Here is a 27,995-nt window from a genome sequence, read left to right as displayed (position 1 = left end):
TTTTAATTTATTTATTCATGCATACAAGAGCTGGAGTACAGGCCAGAGGTGCAGGGGATGAGAGGACTCACCAGAGACACAGTGGGGAGCAGAACAGGTGAATCTACTGAAATACACTGCTGAGGGGCGCAGCGGGTGGGCCAGGAAAGGTCTGCCGCGCCATGTGGGTAGCTCCCAAGCCAGGAATCCAACTCTTGCTGCAGTGACTGCGGACTGTTTCCTAGGTTGTGTCTTAACCCCTTGCACCACCAGGGAGGCCCCATGTCCACAAACTCTTAAGACCATCTACTGACAAACTATTAGTAGTAAAAAACGCTTAAGCCCATCTACTGACAAACCACCAGCAGTAAACGCTGAGGACACGCCCCGTCCCCGGCGCCCCGCCCCGTCCCCGGCGCCCCGCCCCGTTCCCGGCGCCCCGCCCCGTCCCCGGCGCCCCGCCCCTAATGCCTGTCTGCGCGTGCGCGCTGGTGCCCTCGCGTAGCCGGGGGTTTGGCGCATGCGCATGGGATGGCCGCGGGCAAGATGGCGGCGCACAGCTTCCCCACGCCGCTGCATGGGCACGTGGGCCGCGGCGCCTTCAGGGACGTGTACGAGCCCGCGGAGGACACGTTCCTGCTGCTGGACGCGCTGGAAGCGGCGGCGGCGGAGCTCACGGGGTGCGAGGAGGGCGAGGGTGCCCGCGGGAGAGGGCGCGGGCCGGGCGGGGCTGTCTCCGCCGTCCCCGCGGTGACCGGACGCCGGGCCCCGTCACGCCCGTTTCCCGGGCATCCGCGGAGCGCGCGGCAGGAGCTGCGCCCGTTCCTGGCGTTTTGCCTCACGCGCCGTGTCCCCTGCCCTCGCCAGAAGGTGTCTTTTCCTGTCAGCTCTTAGAGAACGCGTGTCCCAGAGCATCGCTGTTTTAACACATTCCAAACCAAAAGCCTTCCTTGGTGTTAATATTTAAATTTTTAGTAAATAGTAAAAACTGCCTGGCATTATTTAATTTACTTACACATAAACACACCCTCTAGCAACAGAAGAGCAAAAATAAAAAAAAAATGTTAAGGTTTTTAAGCTTCCCGACAACATAAGGATTGTGAAATGTGTGGATTATTTCCATTTATTTATCCATCCTATAGCATAGTCGGGGTTAGCAATAGCTTTTACCCACACGTGGCTACTGGGTGCTTGAATTGTGGCTGGTGTGATTGTGGAACAGTCGTTTAGTTGTGAAAAATTTAATGCAGCTATCACCCTAAAGACATTATCCTAGTGCATTACAAATATTAAAACTGAGTTGTTGAAATGCTTGCTACAAAAATATTCAATCAGTAATTTTTTTTCAATGAAAGGCATTTGGGTCATTAAATTTATGTAAAGAAGACTTGAAATGGAATTTTCTCAGGCTGAAATAAGCAGCTGTCAAGCTTCACAGATCTAGATTTTATTTGTCCATCTTAAACTTGGTCAGGTTTTTCTATGTGTCAAATACCCCAACTCTTTTATTAAGCTAGTTTTTCATTGTAGAAGACTTTAGAAATCTTTGGATTTACTGGACTATAGAATGGAACAGCACTATTTTATAACTTTTATTCTCAGGATATTCCAGAAAGATTTACAAGCACAAATGCACTGCGAAGTATGTAAAAGGAGCTGATTTTTGTTATACAGGTTTGCATATTTCTGGTCTTGGAATTCTAATTATGAGACCGTGATAGTTATTTTCAAAAGAAGCTGCCTGGTAAGATTCAACCAGCCTCCCTATAGCATATTAAGGCTTGTCGGATGTGTGGGTTACTTCCAAAAATTAAAAAACTATATCTAGAGTTTGTTGTTGAGTAGTTGTTTGGGTAGTTAAGTGACAGAGAAGTCCATGCACCCATCACATCTACTTCTGTAATGGAGATAGTTAGTGCTTTGAAGGCATTTAATGAAAGATTATAGGCAAGGAAAGAAAAAATTGAAGGATAAAATACACTAGAATGAAGAATGTATTCAATAGAATTTTTAGGCTTGTTTTCAATATTCTAAGATCAGATGCTTAGGTTCTTTCTCCCAATTCAGTGTACAGCTGTACAAATATGGGGATTTCCTTGCTTTTCTGAATCTATTATCAGAATGGGATAACCTTTTTCCGTTTAGGATATGCTGATGGATTTATGAACATTATGCCCTTTAAAATAATAGAGAAAAATCTTAAATATTTAAAAATTTGTAATAATCAGATCATATTAGGAAATACTAAGCTAGGAGCTCAGTGTGGGAAAGGCTGATGTCTTTCATATTAATATTTCCAACCTTAACGTTTGTAGATACTAATTGAAGTTTTAATGTAATGTGGAAATTAACTGAAAGCTTTTTTTTCTATTTTACACTTAGCTCACACATGCAAAATTTTAACAGTTTTGAGTTAAGCAATAGTAAGCTCAAGGGGGTTGTCAGAAATTACCTTATTTATAAATTATATTTCCATATATTTGCATGTGGGTGATGATGCTGGAGAAACAAGCATTAAAAGTAGCATGAGAGCTGTTTTTTTGTGATGTGTATGTTAATCCCACTGTACTAATACTTATTTTTTTTTTCCAGAGTGGAAATATGCCTTGAAGTGGGGTCAGGGTCGGGAGTTGTATCCACATTCCTAGCCTCTATGATAGGTCCTCAAGCGTTGTACATGTAAGTGTAAGTATATCAAATTCATCTACAAGTTCCAGTAAGAGATTCAATATGGGTATGACTGCTTGAATGAAATTTTTTTTTAAAGATTTATTTATTTATGCATACAAGAGCTGGGGTACAGGCCAGAGATGCCGGGGGAGAGGGGTGTAAGTGGATTCACCAGAGACAGAGCGGGGAACAGAACAGGCAGATTGACCAAAGTACACTGCTGAGGGGAGCAGTGGGCGAGACAGGAGAGGCCTGCTGCGCCATGTGGGTTGCTTCCTGGCGGGCTGGGGATCGAACTCGTGCTGCAGAGGCTGCGGATTCCTTCATAGTGCGGTACTTAACCCCTTGCGCCACCAGGGAGGCCCGAATGAAATCTTTTTTAAGTTGAAAATATGTATCCAATAGTATCTGTGTATAGGACTCAGAGGTTGTATAATTTTCCTAATAATTTTAACTGCATGTTCAGAATTGCTCCATCATACTGCATAATTACAGAAATAGCTTAATAATTTCTGCTTATGTCTAAATTTAAATTTATTTTTTAAGGTGAATAATTTGATTTTTAGAAAGATGGAGTTACTAAAGTTTATTTGGAAAGTTTGAGAATAAAGAAAGTATGCAGAATTAAAAAACCCTATCAATTTTACAACAATTGGTCCAAGTGTGTTTTCTTCAGTTTTTTTCTTTTCATTTCCTATGTTTTTCATTAATATTGTGTTGTGAGCATTTTCCTTTCAAAAATTCCTTTTACATTTCATTTTTGGTGGACATAGTATTCCTTCATTGGATTTGTAATAAATTCCTTCAGATGTGCATGCATCTTTGTGTATTCATCCTCCCTTAGACACAATATCAATATAAAAATCTTTATTACCAGTATGACCAATCTTTGTTATTTTTTGGCTTGCTGTTATTCAAGAATTCAGATTTTCTAAATCTGCTTTCTGTAAAAGGAATGGAAGATTCCTTGAATCTTTCAGTAACAGATTTGTCTCATGGACATAGGATATAATTTTCTTTCTTTTTTGCGTATAGGTGCACTGATATCAACCCTGAGGCAGCAGCTTGCACCCTGGAGACAGCACGCTGTAACAATGTTCATCTTCAGCCAGTAATCACAGATTTGGTGAGTTCTTAATCCTTGCTCAATAATAATGAATTTCCTTCTCCAGTAAGTTTAGGTGAAGATGATTTAGATGAAAGAAAATGGAGCGGTTAATTAACCTTTTAAGCCATTGAACAGTGTACAAAGTAAAATTCTTAATAAAATCCATATTGTCCACAATTCAAAGAAAATGTCTACTGGCTTATGGAGTGACTCTGTTCTTCAGCAGTCTTTCCATTGTTGGTATCTTATTGATGTCTGTCTTATTACTCAACAATCCATCACAAAAAGACATTCTTTTTAATTTGATGGCTCTAGTTAAAGTCTCGAAGTGAGCATCTTTGAATCAACTTGCATCCTGTGCCCGGGGCCAGTGGAATACGGGGATGACACGCTTCAGTCTTAATCCCTTCCCAGGTTTATCCCAACCCTACCTGAGCCACTTGGGTTGAAAATGAAAGGAAGCAGAGCTTCCCCAGTAAAATTCACAAGATGTAATCAGAAATGGGGGGATTGGGCAGGTAGAAACAAAAGATGACAGCTGCAGAATATGTGGTGTCATAAATTTTCAGCTATAACTTTAAAAATATTTAAATTACTTTATTGTTAGTTATCCAGGTAAGACCTGGATAATTTTGAATCCAGGTAAGATTTGGATAACTTTGACTCTTTTTTTAGTTATAAATATGAAATCCATTTTTATAAGCAAAAACAGTAATAGCATGATAAAACGCTTTCTGTTTCTTGACTTGTATTATTTCTATTGTTCTTACATTGATGTGAGGATATTTTGCTTTTCTGCTTTTTTTATACTCACAAATGATTACTAGTTAACAAGGAATTAAGCCAAAGATATAAGAAATTCTCTACATATTACTAGAATTTGTTACTGCTGTTTAAAACTATGTTCTCAAGAAATGTATCCAAGTGATTTATTAGAGAACAATGAGGGGTTTTGCTTTTTTAAATTCTTGTTTCTTTAGTATATCTATAATTAGTATTAAATGTTTTTAATAAAACTTTAGAGATAGAAGAAATTCAGATGTCTATTGTTTTTAACAGAAACTGAGGTGAGATATATTTTTGATATATTTTAAAAGTCACTTAACTGATAAACTGATAAATCTAGAATTTAATCCCCCCATCTCTTAAGTCTAAATCTAGAGGTTTCGCAGCTGTTTCGGGGTGTGACTGACTGGTCATGGTCCTAGCCATCTCTCATGGTTAAAATTATCATGATACTGACTCATGGCAGGAAAAAGAAGAAATAAGGCAGAAGTATGTCTCTTGATCAACTTAGAAAACTTTTGCCTCTTTCAAAACACTGGACATAGATTATCACAGCTATGAGATAAAATCAGCTCGTTATTTTGAGCAGGTGAATTTGCCTTTTTAGAAGTAGCGCTTTGATTGTATCTCATTTTTAGTTTGAAAAATGTCATTTTCAAATATGTCATATACATTTCCTTACATTCATAAAATAAACAAAATACAATTAATACAATTTTACCTTTTTTTGATTCAGGGGTATTAATATGTGTAGCGGCAGGAATGGGCACAGTGCAGGTTCTCTATGATTCGAACAGACGGGTTTAAGGAGGAGCGTCCTGGAGCCCTAAGTGGCTTTTTCAGACTTTTCTTGGGATTTACCAGGTACACAGCAGGCAGGGGGCTGGGGGGCCGGGAGGCTGGGAGGCCTCCCAGCCCCCAGCCAGTCTTCACTCTGGGCTCTCTGGCCTTCTCTCGCGTTCTCTCTGCTTCTCTGCTCTTCCGTTAGTTCTCCTCGTGGTTCTGCTCTATGCTGGTGTCCCTTTGACGCCGCCCATATAAGCCCAGTCTTAGCCCAGATGAATCCCATCTACATATGCCCACACCCTATTCCAGGTGCCCGCAATCAGGCATGCATTCAGGACCACAGGGTTCCGTCATCTATCCTAATGGCAGGAGGGCAGAAAAGCCTGATACTTTTTACCTTACCCTACAACATGAATAGCAGTTATTACTTTGTGCTAATTATGATGATGAAGACTTCGGGCATTTCTTTTTTTTTTTTAAAGATTTATTTATACAAGCACTGGGTACAGTTAGAAGCGTGGGAGGGTGAGAGAATTCACCAGAGCCAGAGAGGGGAACAGAACAGGCAGACTGACGAAACACACTGCTGAGGGGAGCAGAGGACACAGCAGGAGAAGTCTGTCGCGCCATGTGGGACCCTCACAGGCGGCCGGGGATGGAACCGGCGCTGCAGAGGTCGTGGGCAGCTTCGCAGCCCAGTGCTCAACTGCTGTGCCACCAGGGAGGCCCACTTCGGGCATTTCTTTAGCCTTGGTAGCCCTCGCCTGCAATGATTCTGAGTTTTTATTTTCTCTGTCTTTTTACTTGCTTCATGCTATCATATTTCACTTTTTCTCTTCAGGTACTTTCTGTGAGAATACCATATAACTAATTTAGTTTTCTTGCATTTAAGCTAAGAGTTAAGGGGCTCTTAAGTTCCTCTCATATGAGAAAAGTATGTGCATTTTACCATACGAGTTTAAAACTTCTCATCAAAGGCCTTTTTCCCAGTTTTTGGGTATGTTCCAGTGCTGTCAGACTATCCAAAAGCTGATGGATGGGTTAAGGGTGTCTGTAATTAGACTTTATATCCAGTTCACAGTGACTTTCTTAATTATTACCATTTTCTTTTTAATGCCAAAACTTTCTATTTTTTTACCATCAGTTTTTCCTTTTATTTCAAATTCAGTGCTACAATGGTTCTTAGTATATAATACCTCAGGGTCATTATAAACAGTAACAGAGCAAATTCTTTTGTAACTTCCTTTCTCAAAAATGTCTGGAAAATTGCATTTTGGACTTCTTTCTATAATTGGAGAACCATAATTCATTTATGGAATTGAAAACAAAGCTTTCAGTTATTTTAAATACATGTCTTCACCAATGCTGTTACTCGTAGGGAGAGCAGATTAAGATTAGTCCCCTTCTTCTTGCACATAAGGGTGTACCTGAATTACTCTCCCTTCCCCCAACCGAAAATTCATCTTTCTTTTTTTAAATGAGAAAGGTTACCTCTGTATATATCTCTTCAGAGATACTGCTTATGTGTTCTCTTTGAATTACATTGTTAACAGGCTTTTTAGGATGATAAACATGGGAATGTTTTAGAAGGCTGGATAAGATGGAAATTCTAAGGCAGAGTCTCACAATGCGTATTAGTAGTTAAAATACCCAACACTCAGGTGGTACGACTGAGTAGTAAAATAACTTTGAATCACGATATAGGCACTGTTCCCCCGTTAATTCTCTTCCAGGCATTCTCAGGACATCAAGGAGAAGGGCTCATTTTGGTGCTACTCTTTACCCCTTTTAAAAACACAAATACTCTTTAACTTGGGTCACTCCTATCCTAGCAACAGTAATGGAAATAGCATATTTTAACTTATATTGTGTTTATTCTTGTAGTCACTTTTTCCAGAAAGACCAATTTTCCATTTATAGAACTTAATGTAAGTCACCCTTTACAGCAAATTTATTTAACAAAAAAAATCTATTTAAAGAATAATATCCAGTAATTAATGATAGATACGTGTGCAGATGTGGGAAAATTGTGAGAATGTCAATGTAATAAAGTGTTAAAGACTGCCATCAGATACTTCAGTATCCCATGTCAAATAACAGGCTCTGAGTACATGGGTAAGAGCTGGTGCAAGAGATAATTGGAGGAAATGACTGTAGGGGTGAGAACTCACCCAGGAACACAGTGTTTTTACATCATTGCTCCTGTGAAGGATCAGGATAATATGATCAGAGATGGTTTTAGAATATTTGAAAACTCAATCAGAGGAATACTTTATTTTTTTTTTTATTAGATAATAAATTTTATTGTTATATTCCCCATACAATTGCAGCGCCCCATTCTGACCCAATCCCTCCCCTCCCGCCCCTGCCCCCTAAAAGTGTCTCTGGTTCATAGTTTTTTGTTGATTTTGATTTTCACTTTCTTATAGTTATTCATTTTCCTGGTCCCTTATTAAGTTTTCTAGATTCCTGCTATGAGTGAGACCATCCGGTATTTTTCTTTTTCTTTTTGCTTATTTCGCTGAGCATGATCCCTTCCAGCGCCATCCATGTTGCTGCAAATTGCATGTGTTTATCTTTTTTTGAATGCTGAGTAATATTCCATGGTATATATGTACCACATCTTCTTGATCCAGTCATCTATTTTGGGCATTTGGGTTGTTTCCAAAGCTTAGCTATTGTAAACAGTGCTGCTATAAACATAGGGGTGCAGGCGTTCTTTGGAATTGATGTTTCTTCTGTGTCCTTTGGGTAAATACCTAGGAGTGGAATTGCTGGATCATATGGAAGCTCTATGTTTAGTAGGTCCAGAAATCTCCACACAGCTTTCCACAGTGGTTGGACCAGTTTGCACTCCCACCAACAGTGCAGAAGAGTTCCTTTTTCTCCACACCCTCGCCAACATTTGTTGTTGCTAGTTTTTTTAATATGTGCCATTCTCACTGGTGTAAGATGGTATCTCATGGTAGTTTTGATTTGCATTTCCCTGATGACAAGTGATGTTGAACATTTTTTCATATGCCTGTTGGCCATTTGCATTTCCTCTTCAGAGAAGTTTCTTTTTAGCTCTTCTGCCCATTTTTTGACTGGATTATTTTCTTTGTTGTTGTTGAGTCTCATCAGCTCTTTGCAGATTTTTGTGATCAGTCCTTTATCATTAGTGTTGGGTGCAAAAATGTTCTCCAGTTGGTGGGGTTTCTCTTTGTTTTTGTTATTGTCTCTTTTGCTGTGCAGAAGCTCTTTAATTTGATGTAGTCCCAGCTGTTTATCTTCGCCTTCACTATCACTGCTTTGGGTGATGTGTCTGTAAAGATGTCTTTGATGTGCAAATCACGTAGTGTTTCGCCTATATTTCCTTCTATATATTTTATGGTTTCAGGTCTTATGTCTAGTTCTTTAATCCATTTTGAGTTGATTTTTGTGTATGGTGTGAGGTAGTGGTCAAGCTTCATTCTTTTGCATGTAGCGACCCAGTTTTCCCAGCACCATTTAGTGAACAAACTTTCTTGCTCCAATGCATAGTCTTTGCTCCTTTGTCAAAGATTAGTTGACCATAAATCTGTGGGTTTATTTCTGGATTTTCTATTCGATTCCATTGGTCTGTATGTCTGTTCTTGTTCCAATACCATGCAGTTTTGATGATTATGGCTTTGTAGTATAGTTTGAAGTCTGGGAGTGTGATGCCTCCATTCCCTTCTTTTTTTTTCAGGAGAGCTTTGGCTATTCGGGTTTTTTTGTGATTCCATATGAATTTCATCAATAATTGTTCTATTTCTTTGAAGAATGACATTGAAATTTTGATTGGAATAGCATTGAATCTGTATATTGCTTTTGGAAGGATGGCCATTTTAATAATATTTATTCTTCCAATCCATGAGCAGGGATATCTCTCCATTTCTTTGTGTCTTCTTCTATTTCTTTTAACAGTTGTTTTATAGTTTTCTTTGTATAGGTCCTTTACCTCTTTTGTTAGATTTATTCCCAAATATTTGATTTTTTTTGTTTCAATAACGAAAGGGATGGTTTTTTTGATTTCTCTTCTTCAGATTTATTGTTTGTGTATAGGAAGGCTACTGACTTTTGCGTGTTGATTTTGTATCCTGCCACTTTACTGAACTGATTGATGAGTTGAATTAGCTTTTCTGTGGAGTTTTTGGGGTTCTCTATGTATAATATCATATCGTCTGCAAATAGTGATAGTTTGACTTCTTCTTTTCCTATTTGGATTCCTTGGATGTCTTTCTCTTGTCTTATTGCCCTGGGCTAGGACTTCCAGTATTATATTGAAAAGCAGTGGTGAGAGTGGACATCCTTGTCTTGTTCCAGATCTTAATGGAATTGCTTTCAGCTTTTCACCATTGAGAATGATACTGGCTGTTGGCTTGTCATAGATGGCCTTTATGATGTTGAGGTATGTTCCTTGTATCCAAGAATTTCAAGGGCTTTTATCATGAATGGGTGTTGCACTTTGTCGAAAGCTTTCTCAGCATCTATTGATATTATCATATGTTTTTATATTTCTTTTTGTTGATGTGTTGGATAACATGGATTGATTTTCAGATGTTAAACCATCCTTGTGTCCCTGGAATGAATCCTACTTGGTCGTGGTGAATTATCTTATGGATACATTGTTGGATTCTGATGGCTAAAATTTTATTGAGGATTTTTGCATCAGTGTTCATTAGGGAGATTGGCCTGTAGTTTTCCTTTTTTGTGTTGTCCTTATTCGGTTTTGGTATTAGTGTAATGTTGGCTTCATAGAACGTGTTTGGTATTGTCCCTTCCTTCTCAATTTTTTGGAAGAGTTTGTGAAGGATAGGCACTAATTCGTCTCTGAATGTTTGGTAGAATTCATTTGTAAATCCATCAGGTCCTGGGCTTTTGTTTTTGGGGAGGTTTTTGATTACCATTTCAATTTCGCTAATTGTAATTGGTCTGTTTAGGTGTTCTATTTCTTCTTTATCTAGCTTTGGGTGATTGTAGAGTTGTAGGAATTTGTCCATCTCCTCTAGATTGTTAAACTTGTTTCCATATAACTGTTCATAGTAGTTACTGATTATTCTTTTGATTTCTGCTGTGTCCGTTGTGATTTCTCCTCTTTCATTGATGATCCTGTTTATTTGTGCTTTCTCCCTTTTTTCCTTTGTGAGCCTGGCTAGGGGTTTGTCTATTTTATTGATTTTTTCAAAGAACCAGCTCTTGGTTTCATTGATCTTTTGGATTGTTTTTTTAGTTTCAATTTCATTTTTTCTGCCTTGGTTTTTATTATTTTTCTTTTCTTCTACTGGTTTTGGGGTTTTTTTGTTGTTCTTTTTCTAGATCTTTGAGCTTCGAGATTAGGTTGTTTCTTTGAGTTCTTTCTTGTTTCTTGATGTGAGCTTCTATTGCTATATATTTTCCTCTTATTACTGCTTTTGCTGCATCCCATACATTTAGGATATTGGTGTCCTCCTTGTCGTTCAATTCAAAAATTTTTTAATTTCTTCTTTCATCTCCTCATTAGTCAGTGGTCTTCCAGTAGTGTGGTTTTAATCTCCATGAGGTAGGAAAGTTCCTTGCCTTCTTTTTATGGTTTATTTCTAGTTTGATGCCTTCATGGTCAGAAAAGATGGTTGATATGATTTCAATCTTGGTGTATCTGTTGATGTTTGTCTTGTGCCCAGTATGTGATCGATCCTGGAGAATGATCCGTGTGCGCTTGAGAAAAATGTGTACTCCGTTTTTTTTGGGGTTTTAGTGTTCTATAGATGTCTGTTAAGCCCAATTGCTCTAGGTCCTTATTTAGAGCTTTGGTTTCTTTACTTATTTTTTGTCTTGTTGATCTATCCATTGTTGATAGTGGTGTGTTGAAGTCTCCCACTACGTATGTGTTTTCTCTGATGTCTGTTTTCAGAGAGGACAACAGTTGTCTGATATATTTTGGTGCTCCTTCGTTTGGTGAGTATATGTTAATGAGTGTTATTTCTTCTTGAAGTATTGTCCCCTTGATCATAATGTAGTGACCATTGGGGTCTCTTTTTATCTTTTTGAGTTTGAAGTCTGTTTTATCTGATATAAGTATAGCTGTTCCTGCTTTCTTTTTGGTCCATTTGCTTGTAGGATTGTTTTCCATCCTTTAACTTTGAGCCTATTTTTATCTTTTGTAGCTAAATGTGTTTCCTGGAGACAGCAAAAGGTTGGGTTTTGTTTCTTAATCCAGGCTGCAACTCTGTGTCTTTTTATTGAAGAGTTTAGTCCATTTACATTTAGAGTTAATATTGATATGTTAACATCTGTATTTGCCATTGTGTTTGTCTTTCCTTTGATTTTATTTATTTATTCTTTTAATAACTTTTTTTTTTTTTTGGCCTTCTTTCATTGTTATTCGTCCCTCTGAGGTTCTGGCTTTAGGACTCCTTGTAGTATTTTTTGGAGTGGGGGTTTAGTTGCAATGAAATTCCGGAGTTTCTGTTTGTCTGGGAAAGTCCATATTCTTTCTTCAAAGAGGAAGGAGAGCTTTGCGGGATAGAGTATTCTTGGTTGGCATCTGTTTTCTTGGAGTCTGTTGACTATGTCCCTCCACTCTCTCCTTGCCCGTAGTGTTTCTTCGGAGAAGTCTGATGTCAGCCTGATTGGCTTTCCTTTGAATGTTATCTGTTTCTTCCCTCTTGCCAGCTTCATTATTTTTTCCTTGTCCTGGATTCTTGGGAGCTTTACTATTATGTGTCTTGCTGTATTTTTCCTTTCGTCGTGGAAGTTTGGTGTTCTTCTTGCTTCTTGTATATCAATTTTCAGCTCCTCCTTCACATTGGGAAGTTCTCTTCAATTATCTCTTTGAATATTTTCTCTGTTCCTACTTCTCTCTCCTCTCCTTCTGGTATTCCTATAACTCTTATATTTCCTTTCCTCATGGAGTCAGATAGTTCCCGAAGTCTTTCTTCATTCTTTTTCCTTCGTACTTCTCTTTCCTTTTCTGTTTTGGTTCTTTTTATTTCTGTGTCTTCAAGAGTACTTATTCGTTCTTCTATTTCATCAATTCTGCTTTCATTGCTTTTCCAGAATTCTTTAGTTCTTCCATTAATTCTTTGATCTCCTGCATTTCTTTTACTTCCCAGAGGAATACTTTAAATGGCATCTTGCCTTCAATCCTTTTTCTTTAAAAAGACACTTTTTTCTTGTTATACAGAAAATTATACCTGTTTTAAAGATTTATAAAATGCCAAACAACTGGTATTTTCAGTGTCTTTCCCCAGTATTTTCAGCTTGTCTTTTTTTTTGATATTATTTCAGTCAGTATATTTGCAAGTAATTAAAGACTTAGAAAGAAAACTCCGTCTTCTGATATTTTCTGTCATTTCACAGAACATTTCTCTAGGTTATAGAACATAACTGGTTAGTTGCAACTACAGCTTTAAAGTTACAAACAGAGCTATAATGGACACATGCTACAGAATTAAAGTCTGTGTCCTCATTTCATCTAAAAATGAAACTACAGTGTAAACAGGTAAGCTGTTAAGGAGCAGAAGTTTACCTGAAGTTCCTTCTGTTAAGTAGTTTAATTTCCTTTTTTTTTTTTTTAGGTAAATGTATATAATTTTTATAAGTGAAAATGCTAAAATATTTATCTCCATTTCTGTTAGTGTGACCTTCTTACATTTTTCTAAAAACACGAGTATATTTTTAAATATTTGTTTAATTCAGTCTGGTTTAAAATTCTGATTTTTGTTGAACATTTAGGTCAAAGGCTTGCTACCAAGATTAAAGGAAAAAGTTGATCTTCTGGTGTTTAATCCCCCCTATGTAGTGACTCCTCCTGAAGAGGTAAGACATAAACTGACATTTAATTACTAATGTTCTCAGCGTTTTCTTTCTAAAATCAAATGAACTTCAGCATCAGCCATCAGTTAGTTGCTGACTAACATAAACTGCTTGGATTTAACTTGTGATTGTTCGTGATTAGATACTGTTGATTGACAGAGTAATGTAACCTGAAGCTAATAGAAGTACAAAACTATGATCCCGACCCATCCTTAAAATTCCATCCAGAACAAGCCATTATGTTTATATTTGTGTGTGTATTTCCTTTCTCATAAACGACAAATTTATAAAACAAAATATTTTTAATCAACTTTATCTTCACAAAAGAATTCTTCCTAAAGTCGCATTTCTTCCTTTCATAGTTATCAGAAAGGGAGTTGAGGGAGGTCCCAGTCCTCACTTTAGAAACTAGCCGTGATTAACTAAATTGCTGTTGCTCTGCTAACATATGAGTGTATGAAAAGGAAACTCATTGTCCTAATGGGAAGTGCAGCTTAATGCACTTCTTTGGGAAAGCTCTATGGAATAAGTATCAAGAGTGATAAAAATGGTTCAAGGCCAGTGATCTCAATCCTTGAGATTTAATTTAAGACAGTCCACAATAAAATTGATAATGGAAAATGTTTACTGCATCTTTATTTACTATAGCAAATAATATGAACTTGTATATGTAACAGAAGTCAGACAGTTTAATACATCATGGCCTGTGAGGTCTACTATTGGGAATAAGAGGAGAGTCTGGGAACATGGGTGTCAAATAGGCTTCCTTTCTCCCATGTTCCTACTACTAAGCTACTAAGTTGCTTCTCCTGAGCTACACAGCCACCAGGACTCATACAGACAACTGAATGCCGGCAGTTCCTGGGGCTCTGTCGCTGTCCAACAAAGAAAGCCGAGTGTCGTAATTTCTGTGAGCCAAGTATTAGCTGTGTCAGACAAAGTGCAGTACACCAGACATTTCCTGGAGCTTTAAAACATGTTTTACAAAGTAAAACACTAAGAGGGTGAATTAAAAGAGAATGTGATCTCTGTCAAGACCTGAATTATTGGTCTGAAAACCAAGTGAAAGAAATGTCAGTGCACAAAGCATGAAGACAACAAGAAGGGACTCATTAAAAAGATAAGAGATTTAAAGGGTAGAGCCAAGATAATAAGAGGAGTTTGTGTAGATAAAAAATTGTTGCTATCCTTACTAGTATATCCAGAACCGAGAGGTGAGGTGCTATGTCTGTATCTGGGATTTGTTTGGGATCAGGAGCAGACACAACAGTAGGCCTGGGCAGCAGACAACAGAGCACCAAACATGACTCCTCCTTCACGGAGGTGGAAACCTGTAAAAATGGCCTTAAGAATGTGATTGGTGCCAGGTGATCCTCCTAATGGGGTCATTTCTAGTGTCAGAGAAAAACCTGACTGAGCATCCCTGGGAAGGCAGCTCTCTTAGTGCATATTGCAATTGACAAGAGACAGACCTGGCAAAGGCTGTCAGCACTGTGCACTCTGTCCCTATTTTACCTGATGAAATAGTCAGAGTATGAGCTCCACCAAAGTAAGGGATTAAAGCAAGGAAGAGGGAGATAAATGCCCCAGCAAAGAGGTTCTTAAAAAGGTAGGAAAGGGAAGTATCCAGGGGAAAGTTTTGCCTGGAGGAACTGATAAATTCCTAATATGGTTAACTGTGAAATACTGTATTGAGCAGGTCATGATAGATAGGGTAATAATTCAAAGTAAATAATCCAGAATTTATTTATTAAGCAAATGGACACATTGGATGCTCACCAGTAGTTAAGATAAGATACTTTTCCATCATAAAATATTATACAGCCATTAAAAGGGAATTAGAACTACACCTAATCACGTGACATTCACATAAGGTATTAGTGAGAAAAGCATGATACAGGTAAAATAGAGACTATAATCATATCTTTTTGAAACATGGACAAAAAAGTGTATATGTGTGTGTGTTGATGATGGGGGTCAGACAAACGAAAATACAATTGCTTTAAAGTACATGTGTGAACATATTTCTCATTTGTTAAACTACATATGGTTATAGATAAAAATTATTTTTATTAGGAAACATGCCATGTTAAAGGAATTAAAAAACAAGCCATGAACATATATATAAATAATCTAGAATATGATCTAAACCATTGAAGGAAACAGCAAATTGTTAGGGTAGTTTAAGTACTTTCTTCAAATTTAATTTAGTTTTAAATACACATACACAATAGTAAGGATCTAAAGATTTTTAATCTTTATGTAAATTGTGTTTTGTTTCTACACTATCATTAAATTTTCACTGGAAAAAATGCTTCAGTGCACCTTTATATGGCAAATGGGTTTCTACAAAAGGTCTGCGTGGCTCATTCTTTAGGTAATCAGAAGATGACCAGATGCAGTGGGAAATTTTAAAACTTTGTTTCTGCAAAGTAGGTCTCTTCTAATACAAGCTGTACCGTTTAGTTTCTTCCTAATTGTTCTATAGCGATCTTCAGCTTACAATGGGGTTATGTCCTGCTAAGTTGAAATTAACACTGAATATACCCGACCTGCCAAACTGCATAGCTTAGCCTCACCAACCTGAAAAGGGCCCACAACACACAGATCAGCCTGTAATTAGGCAGAGTCATCTAACACGCCTATTCTGTAATAAGCTTTGAAGATCTCTGGCACAGATAGACATTTTGTAAACATGATGGGGAAAATACAGTACCCCAAAAAGGCTGGCAGCGCAGCACACACTGGGGTACGGGTTGTTTACCGCATGGCTGTACCGACTGGAGCTGCGGCTCTCTGCTCTTGCCCGGCTTACGAGAGCATCATGCCACATGTTGTTAGTCAACATGTGGGGAAGATCAGAATCCAAACTTGGATGTACTGTTTCTACTGGATGTGTGTATTTTTGCAACATCTTCAGTGACCAGCTGTATTAAGAATTAGCCATGTCTCTCAGTTTAAGCATTGTATTAGTAGTAATAGTTATTATTAAGTAAAATTATTAAGTCCTTGGGCCTCCCCTGTGGCGCAGCAGTTGAGTGCTGGGTTGCGAAGCTGCCCGCGGCCTCTGTGGCACCGGTTCGATCCCCGGCTGCTCCCTGGCCACCGGAGGAGGGTCCCGCATGGCGTGCCGCCCGCTGCTGCCGCCCGCTGCTCCCCTCAGCAGTGTACTTCGGTCCTTCTGCCTGCTCTGCTCCCCGCTTTGGCTCTGGTGAATTTTCTCACCCTCCCGCGCTTTTGACTGTACCCAGTGCTTGTATAAATAAGTAAATAAAATAAATCTTTAAAAAAAAAATTATTAAGTCCTTGATAGTGCAAGGTCCCTTTCCGCAAACTTCAGATATATGGCCTTACTCCTAACAGTGAACAAAAACAATGTTTTTAATCATTTTTCTAATTTTACAGAAAAGAGAGGGGAGTAATTCAAAACATTTCAAACTTACACAAGGGCACTCAGGCTAAGAAATGGTCGGATGCAGATTCAGCTTTACTGCCTCCGCACTGGCAGTAATACACAAAATATGTACTTGTCGGTGATGGTTACTTGTCAGAAAGATTTGGCTTGCAATTCTAAAGGTAAGTTGAGTCCAAATAAAATAATCTTTCTGTTTGGTCATAGGTAGGAAGTCATGGAATTGAAGCCGCTTGGGCTGGTGGCAGAAAAGGTCGAGAAGTCATGGACAGACTCTTTCCACTGGCTCCAGATCTCTTGTCACCTGGAGGCTTATTCTACTTAGTTACCATTAAAGAAAACAATCCAGGTAATACAGACCAGCTTATCTTTTAAATTTTGCTGGAATAAAAAATTCCTAAGGTCAAAGACTATAAAATAACCTGGAAAGTTATGAAATATAGTCATGTAATAGCTAATAGCACATTCACTTTGAAAAGAAACAAAGCTTTAAGGGTAGATTTTTCTGGTTTTAAAAAGTATTGTCTTTGTGGGGGCAGTTTCTCTACCCAGTTTATAAACTAATACTCAAATATAAAGTCTAATTTCTTCTTCTAACACTTCACCCTCAATATTGTGCATTTCCACCCTATGGCCCCGACAGTCCTACTGTTTGTCTGGTACAGATGGTTTTAATCTTGGTTTCCAGATTACTTTGTAACTATAAATTTACCATAATTTTTCCCTTTTTCTATACACTTCAGGTTTGATTTGTACCTTATACCTAATATCAGCCCCCCAAAATCACATCATGATTACTAAGGTGGTTTTTTTTGTTTGCTTTGGTAATGGTAATGCCATTTTCTTAGTTCAGGCTTTTTACCATTATTTCTTCACAAAGGGAAGGTTTTGCTTTTTTAATTTTTTTTCATTAAAGATTTATTTACTTATTTATTTATACAAGCACTGGGTACAGTCAGAAGCGTGGGAGGGTGAGAGAATTCACCAGAGTCAGAGTGGGGAATAGAACAGGCTGAAATACACTGCTGAGGGGATCAGCGGGCGTGGCAGGAGAGGTCTGCGCGCCATGTGGGACCCTTGCTGGCGGCCGGGGATCGAACCGGCACTGCAGAGTCTGCGGGCAGCTTTGCAGCCCAGCGCTCAACCGCTGCGCCACTGGGGGAGGCCCGGTTTTGCTTTCTTTAAATCAATAAACCTGAAAAAAGTTACTTCATTTACTATACAGTTAACCCACTGACATTTTACATCCAAGACGAGGAGTGAGTATAAGGCAGAGATTGGTGCCAAGCAACTAAAACATGACTCTCTTGCTGTAACAGCAAGTGTAACTGATGTTTCTGTGGCGTCCAGAGTAGGCCACTGCTGCAGAGCAGGCCATTCAGTCTGATTATTTACAATAGCTAAGATATGGAAACAACCTAAATGCCCCAAAACAGGCGAATGGATCAAAAGATGTGGTATATACACACAATGGAATACTACTCAGAGATAAAAAAGATAAACTTATTCCATTTGCAGCAACATGGATGGAGCTGGAAGGGATTATGCTAAGCAAAATAAGAAGGAAAAAGAAAAATATCAAATGGTCTCACAGGGGGAATATAGGGAAACTGAACAAGGAGTCAGGAAAAAGACAAACTAGCAGACAAACCATAGATCTGAAGCATATCGCTGGGGAGGAGGGAGCAGGACCAAAATGGGACAGAACAGCACAAGGGACTATGGTGATGGTCATGGTGCCTTGGTGGTGGGAGAATTACGGGGAGTGCACACAAGGGGGAAATCAAATATACAAAAATGAACAATGATGTAAGAAAATTAAAATCTCAGCAGAACCTATCTGTCTGAACTCCAAGTTTATGTTTATAGAAATTTACTTGGATACATTGTTTTCCCAAATGAACAGAATCTGTAGGCTTTCTTATTAATCTTGGTGATCATACATACCTTATCAAGTGATTTAATTGGATATTGCTTTTTAATTTTCATTTTAGAAGAAATTTTGAAAACAATGAAGACAAAAGGTCTACGAGGGACCACTGCACTTTCCAGGCAAGCAGGTGGAGAAATCCTATCAGTCCTGAAGTTCACCAAGTCTTAATGTACAGTCTGCTGCATATCTTGAAAAATCTAGAGATATGTTTTGATTGATATGTTTTATATTGAATATATTGAATATATGTATATTGAATATATGTAGAAGCTGAAGGTATTCAGCATATTTTGAAACTAAATCATTTCTTAATGAGTAAAATTATGAGAAATTCATAGATAGAATCAAGAGTTCATAGGTAGAATCAAGAGTTCCTTTTACCCAGGAGAGATCTATCTTATTTGTACAGGCGCGCGCGCGCACACACACACACACACACACACACACACGCGATCTAATTTACATTTTATATGTAAATGGTATTTATAAATTAAAGAAGATTCAGCTCAGCATTACCTGTAATAGCAGAACAATGAAGTCAACCTAAATGTCCCATCAGTAAAGGGTTTGGTAAATCATAGTATAGCCATGCCACAGAGCATGAGTAACATTCCCAGCCCCTAAACATGAGTCAGGTATATAGTGAACCAGAAAGGGTTCATAATGTACTTATGAGTGAGAAAAAGCAAACTGCAAAATAGTACTATCAATATGTATATTTCTGAAAAGTCAGAGAAGGCATGTTTGAATGTGTATATAGGAAAGTCTGGGAAGTTAAACAATGGGTGGGAATGGAGAAACTTTCACATTATTGTAATATTTATACAATAATAATATATTTTTATATATTTTTATAATTTAAAAGTTTTTTATTTAAAAAAATTTAAATTTATGTTCACATTTTTATTGTCTCCATTCTATTTCTATTATTTAGAATGTCTTCTGTTTCCATTTTTCAACCTGATCAGCTTTTTCCTACCTTTTACCCTTTAACATGTGTTTCTGTTTGCTTCTTGCAATCTCATTACTTGGGTGATCGTGGGGAAGGGGAAGTGCGGTGATGGTCATAGATCTGAGCAACGTCCTTGTCTCAGTAAAGGAGACGAGGACGCTTACAATGTTCAGTGCTGCATTAGTCATAAGCTGGCCCCCGAAACAGAGACATTGGACCAAAGAGCCTGACCAGTGGCCATCAGAATACTTGGCTTGGTGCTAACTGAGCGTCTCACAACAGTAGCTCACGCAAGAATCTGGAACCAGAGACGCCAGTCTCTACTCTCAGAAGGGAGGTATAACCTGTGTTGATAGACATAGTTCATGAGAACCTGGTGGATCTATTCTACTTAAGACACAAGTAATCATTAGTGAAGGATGTGCAAATAGAGGGCACAAGATGCAGTGAAAACAAGAAGAAATCGAAGATACCTGCTTTCACTACTTACATTCAACACTGGAGGTTCTAGCCAGAGCAATTAGGAAAAATGAAATAAGAAATAAAAGGCATTCAAATTGGAAAAGAAAATTATTTTTGTCAATAACTGACCTAGTATATATTGAAAATCCTAAGGAATCCACATACAAAAACTTCTATTAAAACTAGTAAGTTCAGGGCCTCCCTGGTGGCGCAAGGGGTTAAGCACCGCACTATGAAGCAATCCACAGCCTCTGCAGCACGAGTTCAATCCCCAGCCGGCCAGGGAGAAACCCACATGGCGAGGCAGACCTCTCCTGTCTTGCCCACTGCTCCCCTCAGCAGTGTCTCTTGTGGATCCTCTCACCCCCACCCCCTTCCACATCTCTGGCCTGTACCCCAGCTCTTTTATGCATAAATAAATAAATCTTAAAAAAAAAAAAACTAGTAAGTTCAGCAAGGTTGCAGGACAACAGATCATACACAGAAGTAAACCTGATGGCATCACAGAAAGTATATCACTTTCTTCTTTCACCATCAACTGGAATTGCACTCTCAGAGCAAGAAACTGTTCTCTCCAGCTGATGAAGAGTCCCAGGAATAAGACTTTGCATTTCAGAAGTGCCTGTGCTCAGCACCAACATTTTGAACCATCATGACTACATTTTGCGTCTTCAAAATGGTAAAAAGATAAAGGTTGACATGAACTTTAGTGGGGGAAGTGGTAAGTAAATTGAGATACTAAATCACAGTAATGTAGAGTAAAAAAGCTACCTACAAAAGATATATATAGTAGGATCTTGTTTACTGGCTGGTATGTATTAATTATGGATACAAACACATCTGGTAAAATACAAAATCTTACACAGGAAGGAATCTAAACTTCAGAAAAGTAGGTGACCTTTAGAAAGGGAAGGAGGAGAAGATGGCGTCAGGGAGGAATACAAGAGTAACATTTTATTTCTTTAAAAATCAGAAGCAAATATGGCAAAATAGTTTGTGAAGAGTACAAGGGCATTTATAATATTCTGTATATTTGAAATATTTTGTAATTAAAAAGAATTTTAATGGGCACATATGGTATAACAACCAAATTACAACATTAATTATTCACACCACAAAAACTTATTAACATCATTAATTATCTAAGTCACAGAAACTTATGTACATACATTAGTGCATGTGATAAGTTAAAAATAAATTCTAAAACTTGCAATTTACATTGGGGTTTAAACTAATAACTTTGCTAATGGGCTTTGAATCTCATGCAATTTTTAAATGTCCTTATATTAGAATTTTAAGGAATACTATCTAGAGTAGTCAAAGCTGCATAAATAAAACTTTAATATACTCTGAATTTCAGTCTTATTTTGGAAAGCTTTTTCTTTAGTATATAAACAGTACCAAGCTTTACAGTTGTATTTACAAGTCTAGAAGAAAAGTGTTTAAAGACACGTTTGAAGAGGAGTATCCACTTGTAGTGTTTCACCAAGAAACTGATGCCCGAATACTACTGGAAAAACAGTGCTCCATTATTCCCTTTACTTTTCTACTTGGGGTCTGGTCAGAAGCCAGGAAGTAGTACCAATACTGGAAAAGTTATAAGAAAATCTTATTATAAAACCATTTTTAAAGGAAAAGTGTGTAACTTTCACAGAGAAGTAGCACAATCCTTTGGGATTACTATGTTAGAGGACATGGAAAGAAAATATTTTAAGACAGGGGTCAGAAGAGGTAGTAGAATTTTGCTGTCTGCCTTTCACTTACAGACTGGACTCTGTAAGCCACAAGGCTAGAAGATAATAAATACTACAGAGGAAAATTTGGAACAAAACTGGACTAGGACAGTGCATATACAAACACAACTCAAGAGATCTGTAACTCATGTACTACTTCACTCGCGACTACCGTACCCTGACCACATTCATACTGTTTCAATAATAACCATTTACCCAGTTGATGGTAAGCAGTAATTTTATTTAATGTAAGTTGCTTTTGCCAATTAAACATCTGCAACAGAGATTAGCTAATTTCTCAAGTAATGTTGCTATTAGATATGCTAATATTTCTTCAATGAAAGACTGTAATAAAATTATTCCAAGTTCCACACTTCCATACATTTTTATTTTGGGTGAATTTTTAAGGGTAACAGTGGCAAGAGGCAGATTTTCACCTGTTCTACCTTCTGCCAGTTATACTGTATTTTAGTTCATATTAAAATGCTTTAACTCCTGGAAGTTGGAAGAAAAAAACACCAGCTTCCCCAAAATCTCTAATGTAACTAAATTTAGTTAAGATTAGGAAAATTTGCTTATAAAATTGAAAGCCTCTTGCAACATAGTAAATGTTTTATTTTTTCCCACCAATCCTAAATTTCACAGATACTCACTAATTTCTTCCCTCTCAACAGAGGTATGATTACCACTCTGCTTCATGAATGGAATAATCTAAATCCTATTTCTCTCAAATTCTTATCCTCTGGAAACGTAAACTGAATAATAAATTCGTGGACAAGTTTGCAATTCAAGTTTCACTAATGCCTGGCAATTCTTCCACAAAAAAAGGTCAGTGTTGTGAATTTAATTTTCTGAATCTTGTAACCCTTGATAAGTGGAGGCACCATAAGGTTCAGTTTACAGGATTTCACAGCATGCTTCAAGTAGTTTAAGCTAGAGTAATAGCATAGTGTCATCTTTATCATTAAAATAATCTATAAACATCAGAATACTAATTAATTTTGTTGTCATAACTAATAAATAAATCTTAAAATATCTGCCGATGTACATCAACCCTCTCAATTAATCTGCCTCACTTGGATGTTCAAGAACACAGATCAATAAACAGAACAGGTTCCTCAGTATAATACAATTGTACAACACTGTCATAAATTCCAATTCTGTAATTTAGGGCTTTTCCATATTTATTTTTAAATATACAAAGAGATTAAACTATTAATATAAATATTTTCCTCTGAAATATGTAATATTCTTATGTAAAAGAAAAGGTTCCCAAACATTTACAAAGCAATCTAAAGATAAGTAAACCTGATTTTAGGATCATTACATTAACCAAAATAATTTTCCAGAGATGGTCCTATTTAAAAGTAATGCTCACTGGCCTCCTCACATCAATACTTTAAGATGGGTCCAATCCACACCTTTTGCTTGACTTAGTTCAGGAATTACTTACAAGGGAAAAGAAAATTCTCAGAAAAAAGTCTCACGACAGAGTGGACAAGTAGATTTGTTGCTAGATGTAAACCATTTGTACTGAAAAACAAAAGGTTGTAAATGTTAAAAGAACATATACACCTAAGGTAATCTTAAAATGATAAAATAAATGAGAGTATGAAATTTTTATTCCCTCCATCTCCAAAATCAATACAACTGAGTATTACATCCAGAGACTACAATATGATTCTTTCTACCTAGGCTCATGCAATCAGCACAATCAGCAAGGTACGTAAAGAGGCCTCTGCAAAATAACTGAACATTCCTGACTTCTTTTCAATATACTGTTGAAAGAAAGCAAAAGGCTCTGATGCCATATGGCCCTCAGTTCACTTCTTTCAGTTTCCTTCATGGCCTAGATCTTAAAAGACCATGAAGAGTTGAAAGCTGAGCGTTATATTAGAAACACCATTCATTAAAGTGCTTTGATGCTATACCATTCCAGGTATATTACTTTCACAAATTTTGAAGAAAAAATTTAATGACTTTCATTAACTACAATTAGTAGTTTGACAATGTGTTCTTTTCCAAAGTTATAGATCATACATATATGATATACATAAAATACAAGTTAATTTCTCTTTAGACTTACCAAACAGGCAGAATGGAATTTTTTCTTGCATGTTCTACAGGCTTTTTTGGGAAGAGAATAGTTGAAACCATGAATGACTGAGAAACAGATCATGCAATCTTCAACACCCTCAAAACGTTTGTCTACATTATTTTTCCATAATGCTAAGCCTTCCATAATACTTCCATTCTGTTAACAAGGGGGAAAAAACAAAATCAATATGTACAATGAAAACCCTAATGTTATTTTTGTTTAATTTCACTCATTTTAAAGCTGATTATGATTTGGAGAGAAGAGAATCTGCTTAGCTATATAACCACATCTCCTTAGCTTTATGGTGTTGGTTTCTAAATGACCCCCAAGTTCTAAGAACCAGAGATTATTTTCTCCATTAAAAATAAACTTGAGAGCCTCCCTGGTGGTGCAAGGGGTTAAGCACCCCACTATGAAGCAATCCGCAGCCTCTGTAGCACGAGTTCAATCCCCAGCCTGCCAGGGAGAAACCCACATGGTGAAGCAGACCTCTCGTCTCGCCCGCTGCTCCCCTTAGCAGTGTATTTCAGTCAGTCTGCCTGTTCTGTTCCCCACTCTGTCTCTGGTGGATCCTCTCACACATCCCCCGCGCATCTCTGGACTGTGCCCCAGCTCTTGTATGTATAAATAAATAAATCTTTAAAAAAAATGAATAAACTTGAAAGAAATGTGTCAGCAGCACTACTTTGATGTATAGTCTCAGCTTCTCGTTGGATGCAACTTTATAAATAAGTTACTTAGATCACTTCTCCAAATTTTTAAATAAATGATGAATGTAATTACCTCACCTCAAGAGCTGATCTATCCTACCCAGCTCTACAATACTGTTGAGTACCTTTTTTTAAAAGAATTTTTCTTCTCTGTAGAATACCTGAGATACATCGTTATCGTGCAAAAACTAAAGAAGACCTATAATTTATTTAAAAGTCAAAAATCATCGAAAGTACTAGAATTTCTCTAACCACAGAAGGAGAGTTGTAATGTAAAAGGAGCTTGTCCAGTATCTTGCAAAAGGATTTCCTCGCAATTTCCTGAATACCGTGTCTTGTTCTATATCATCTACACTGTTAGTGAAGTCAAGCCAGTTACTCTCAAATGTCATAAACTGTAGAGCCTTAAAAAAATAAAACAGTACTGGCTGGTTCAAGACATTCAGGCATATATCTGTGTTAAGGAAATGTATCTATTTCTAGTCTAAGCAGAAGAGATGGAGATGTATTTCAAGTTTCACTGCCCTTTTAAATAGATCAGCAGTGTCTCAGGTTTGGACAGTCAAGTGTGCAGGCAAACACTCACTTGATGGGTGAGGTAAGTGCTTAACTGCAGCATCCAATTCCGCCACTGCTGCACAGCCACCCCGACTCTCTTCCCACTTTCCACTGTTATCGAGCCCAATGGGTAATTTGAAGGCAGTTGTATTATAAGTTCAATCACTATATCCTCAATGGTGTAAGTAGCCATTACTTCTCGGGTAGTAGCTCGAGCTTTCACCTGCAACATAGGAAAGATGATTTTTTTTTTTTCTTTGCCAAGTGCCTTTCATTCAGAAAAACATCTTAGATTGACAACTAGCAGCCGGTCTTAAAAGTAAAATGCAGGTGAATACATTCACTTATTTGACACTAGATATTTAATAAACAGGCTTAAATACCTGACATTTTATAGTAATTTTAAGGCATTCAGTTTGTTTTAAAAGAAACATGCTGCTCATAATAAAGTATGTTTAACTATATTAGGCTTGTCATATAATAGTTTTTGAATAGACAAATGACAGCTTGGGCTATTTTTTTCCTTCTCTTCCACACCCAGGGTATCAAATCTCATTTCTACTTAGATGTTGCCCAAGTGTTTCCCTACCACGGAATTATCTTGTGCTTTAGAGCCAACCACCAACTGTCAGAATATTTATATTTGGCTTTGGATTTCACACTAGAATTGCAAACTCAACATTAAACACAAAGGATCATAACTCTACTCTTTATTCTTCTAACTTTCCTATTTCCAGGCTAAAAACCATAACATTATCTTAAATTTCTCCTTCAACCTCATTCCAGATATTAACTAATTTAAGCTAAAATAAATCTCCACAAAGTTTCTCACATTCCAGCCCTTTTACATTCTGACTGATTCTGCCTCACGAAGGCCCTCTCCACTGCCTACAATGTCTATACCAGTTTCTCCTAACGCTTCACTTGAACCCAAGTTCCATGCCAACAGCCCACGCTACCTAATGCAATCAGCAATTTCACAGATTCTAACTCTGTAGCACTACCTCAAATGGAAATTTCCAGAGGCTAAATGGGACCAAATATTTCAGACCTTTAGTAAGAGCTTTCCCACTATGGCCCTAATTCACCAAAGAAGCAGCTTATTCTGACTATTCACCTTCAGGAATCACATTCTGTACGAATATTGGGTTATTATTTGTTGGGCAATCACAGAAATTGCATTCTCATCCCCATGCCTTTTGCCATACTGTTTTCTATTAAATGCCTCTGCCTTCAGTTTCCCCACAACAAAATCCTGCTCACCTCAAAGTACGCTTCCTCTGCAAATCTCACCTAGTCCCTGCAGTCAGATGAACCTTTCCATTGATCACAGAGCACCCTTTCTCTCGATCTGGTTTCCAACGCAGAAAGCCACTACCAATACACTCTCCCTGTTAGTCTGTACATCATTACGGGCAGGCAGCAGACCTCACTACACCATCCAAGTCCAGGTGAATGGCACAAAGTGCCTGGCATCAGTAGATATTGTGTCAGTTTTTCAGTAAACTAGTGAATGTTCAAAAACTTGATGGGGGTAAAGGAAATTGTACCATTATTTCAATCTATGCAGTAATAATGAGATTTGACACAACAGAATATAGACAATCAGAAAATCGGCAATATCTGTTAATTCTGCGTGAAGGACTACAATTGTGATGATGATACTACAAATGACAGACATAACCAATATTCAAACAACCTTTCTAGAAAAAAATTCAAGAGAATACTAACCGTCATGCCATTAAATAGTTGTGTACTTGTTTGCACAGATGATATTTCTTGAAAAGAAAGAACATTGCTGACGTACTTGCTTGTAAACCTATCTACAATATTGAAAACACGCTTCTCACTACTGTTCCACCACAGCCTGACCATGGCAGGCAAGTCTTTTAGTGTCATATGATAGACTGAACAAGCCAGGTGTGGAATGTGGTATGGAAGAGTTGCTGTTTCTGAGGAAAAAAAAAATTCTTAGTCAGTAACATGTATTTCTTACATTGAATAACAGGCTGATATTAGTACTTTACTTAGAAAATGATTTTTTGATTGCTCAACATTTGTATTATCAAAAGCTCATAGAACGAACATTAGGGCCCCCCCTGGTGGCACGAGGGGTTGAGCGCAGCACTGTGGAACTATCAGCAGCCTCTGCAGCACGAGTTCGATCCCCAGACAGTGAGCTACCCACATGGCACAGACCTCTCCTGTCTCGCCCGCTGCTCCCCTCAGCAGTGTATTTCAGCCAGTCTGCCTGTTCTGTTCCCCATTCTGTCTCTAGTGAATCCTCTCACCCCTTGCACCTCTGGCCTATACCCCAGTTCTTGTATGCAAAAATAAATAGTTTAAAAAAAACAAAAACCATTAGAAAGGCAAAAAGAAGTAAAAAGAATGACAGTCCCTAATGACACTAAAAAATCCACCAAGGAACAGCATTCTATCTTTCACATGAAAGAATACAAATAAAATCGAACACACTGTTAAATGTAAGAAAAATGATTCTCATAAATTATGGAGTTTGGCCTCCTTTATTTTCCCCAGGGTTCACTGATATGATTTACAAAAGTCCTACTATACCCACCTCAAAACACACAAGAGACAGCACAACATACCATCCTCCAATCTTCAAGGTATTAAGGAAAATCTTTTTTTTTTTAAGATTTATTTCTTTATGCATACAAGAGCTGGGGGGGGGTACAGGCCAGAGGTATGGGGGGGCGAAAGGATTCACCAGAGACAGAGAGGGGAACAGAACAGGCAGACTGACTGAGATACACTGCTGAGGGGAGCAGCAGATAGGACAGGAGAGGTCTACTGCACCATGTGCGTTGCTCCCTGGCCGGGGATCAAACTCGTGCTGCAGAGGCTGTGGACAGCTTCATAGGTTGGTCTTAACACCTTGCGCCACCAGGGAGGTCCATTAAAGAATCTCATGCAGTACAGTTAAATGTGTGTAACTCCAACCCCTAAAATTTCCTTCCCAGGGTGAAGGAAATGAATTTTACTCATCTTTC

The 27,995-nt window shown here is 37.9% G+C and overlaps 2 protein-coding genes across 2 annotated transcripts in view; one reads left to right on the top strand and one right to left on the bottom strand.

Annotated features, from left to right (window-relative positions):
- The first annotated feature begins 525 nt into the window (after window positions 1-525).
- N6AMT1 (N-6 adenine-specific DNA methyltransferase 1) lies at window positions 526-19,283 on the top strand. The gene is made up of 6 exons (XM_037525055.2): window positions 526-659; window positions 2,572-2,658; window positions 3,685-3,775; window positions 13,046-13,129; window positions 16,746-16,887; window positions 18,533-19,283. The coding sequence occupies exons 1-6, from the start codon at window positions 526-528 to the stop codon at window positions 18,637-18,639; spliced, it is 645 nt and encodes a 214-aa protein (XP_037380952.1). The 3' UTR covers window positions 18,640-19,283.
- A 1,544-nt stretch (window positions 19,284-20,827) lies between these two features.
- LTN1 (listerin E3 ubiquitin protein ligase 1) overlaps window positions 20,828-27,995 on the bottom strand; it is a 45,624-nt gene continuing 38,456 nt past the window's right edge. Inside the window, exons 27-30 of the mRNA XM_037525054.2 lie at window positions 26,716-26,936; window positions 25,013-25,207; window positions 23,705-23,872; window positions 20,828-23,151 (exon numbers count right to left, since the gene is read on the bottom strand). Coding sequence (XP_037380951.1) covers window positions 23,089-23,151; window positions 23,705-23,872; window positions 25,013-25,207; window positions 26,716-26,936 — 647 coding nt within the window. The 3' untranslated portion in view covers window positions 20,828-23,088. The remainder of the gene's footprint in view (window positions 23,152-23,704; window positions 23,873-25,012; window positions 25,208-26,715; window positions 26,937-27,995) is intronic.

The sequence above is a fragment of the Talpa occidentalis genome, unplaced genomic scaffold, assembly GCF_014898055.3.
Source record: "Talpa occidentalis isolate TD23 unplaced genomic scaffold, MPIMG_talOcc4v2.1 talOcc4.4, whole genome shotgun sequence".
NCBI classification, from domain to species: domain Eukaryota; kingdom Metazoa; phylum Chordata; class Mammalia; order Eulipotyphla; family Talpidae; genus Talpa; species Talpa occidentalis.
Note: the sequence above shows the minus strand (reverse complement) of the source record. Positions and strands in the feature narration are given on the sequence as shown.

Bases quoted from the DNA above. Each gene is read 5' to 3' on its own strand.
- N6AMT1 (XM_037525055.2), top strand. From the start codon at position 526: ATGGCGGCGCACAGCTTCCCCACGCCGCTGCATGGGCACGTGGGCCGC. The intron at 2,659-3,684 runs GTAAGTGTAAGT...TTTTGCGTATAG, and splicing joins GGTCCTCAAGCGTTGTACAT to GTGCACTGATATCAACCCTG. The intron at 16,888-18,532 runs GTAATACAGACC...TTTTCATTTTAG, and splicing joins CATTAAAGAAAACAATCCAG to AAGAAATTTTGAAAACAATG.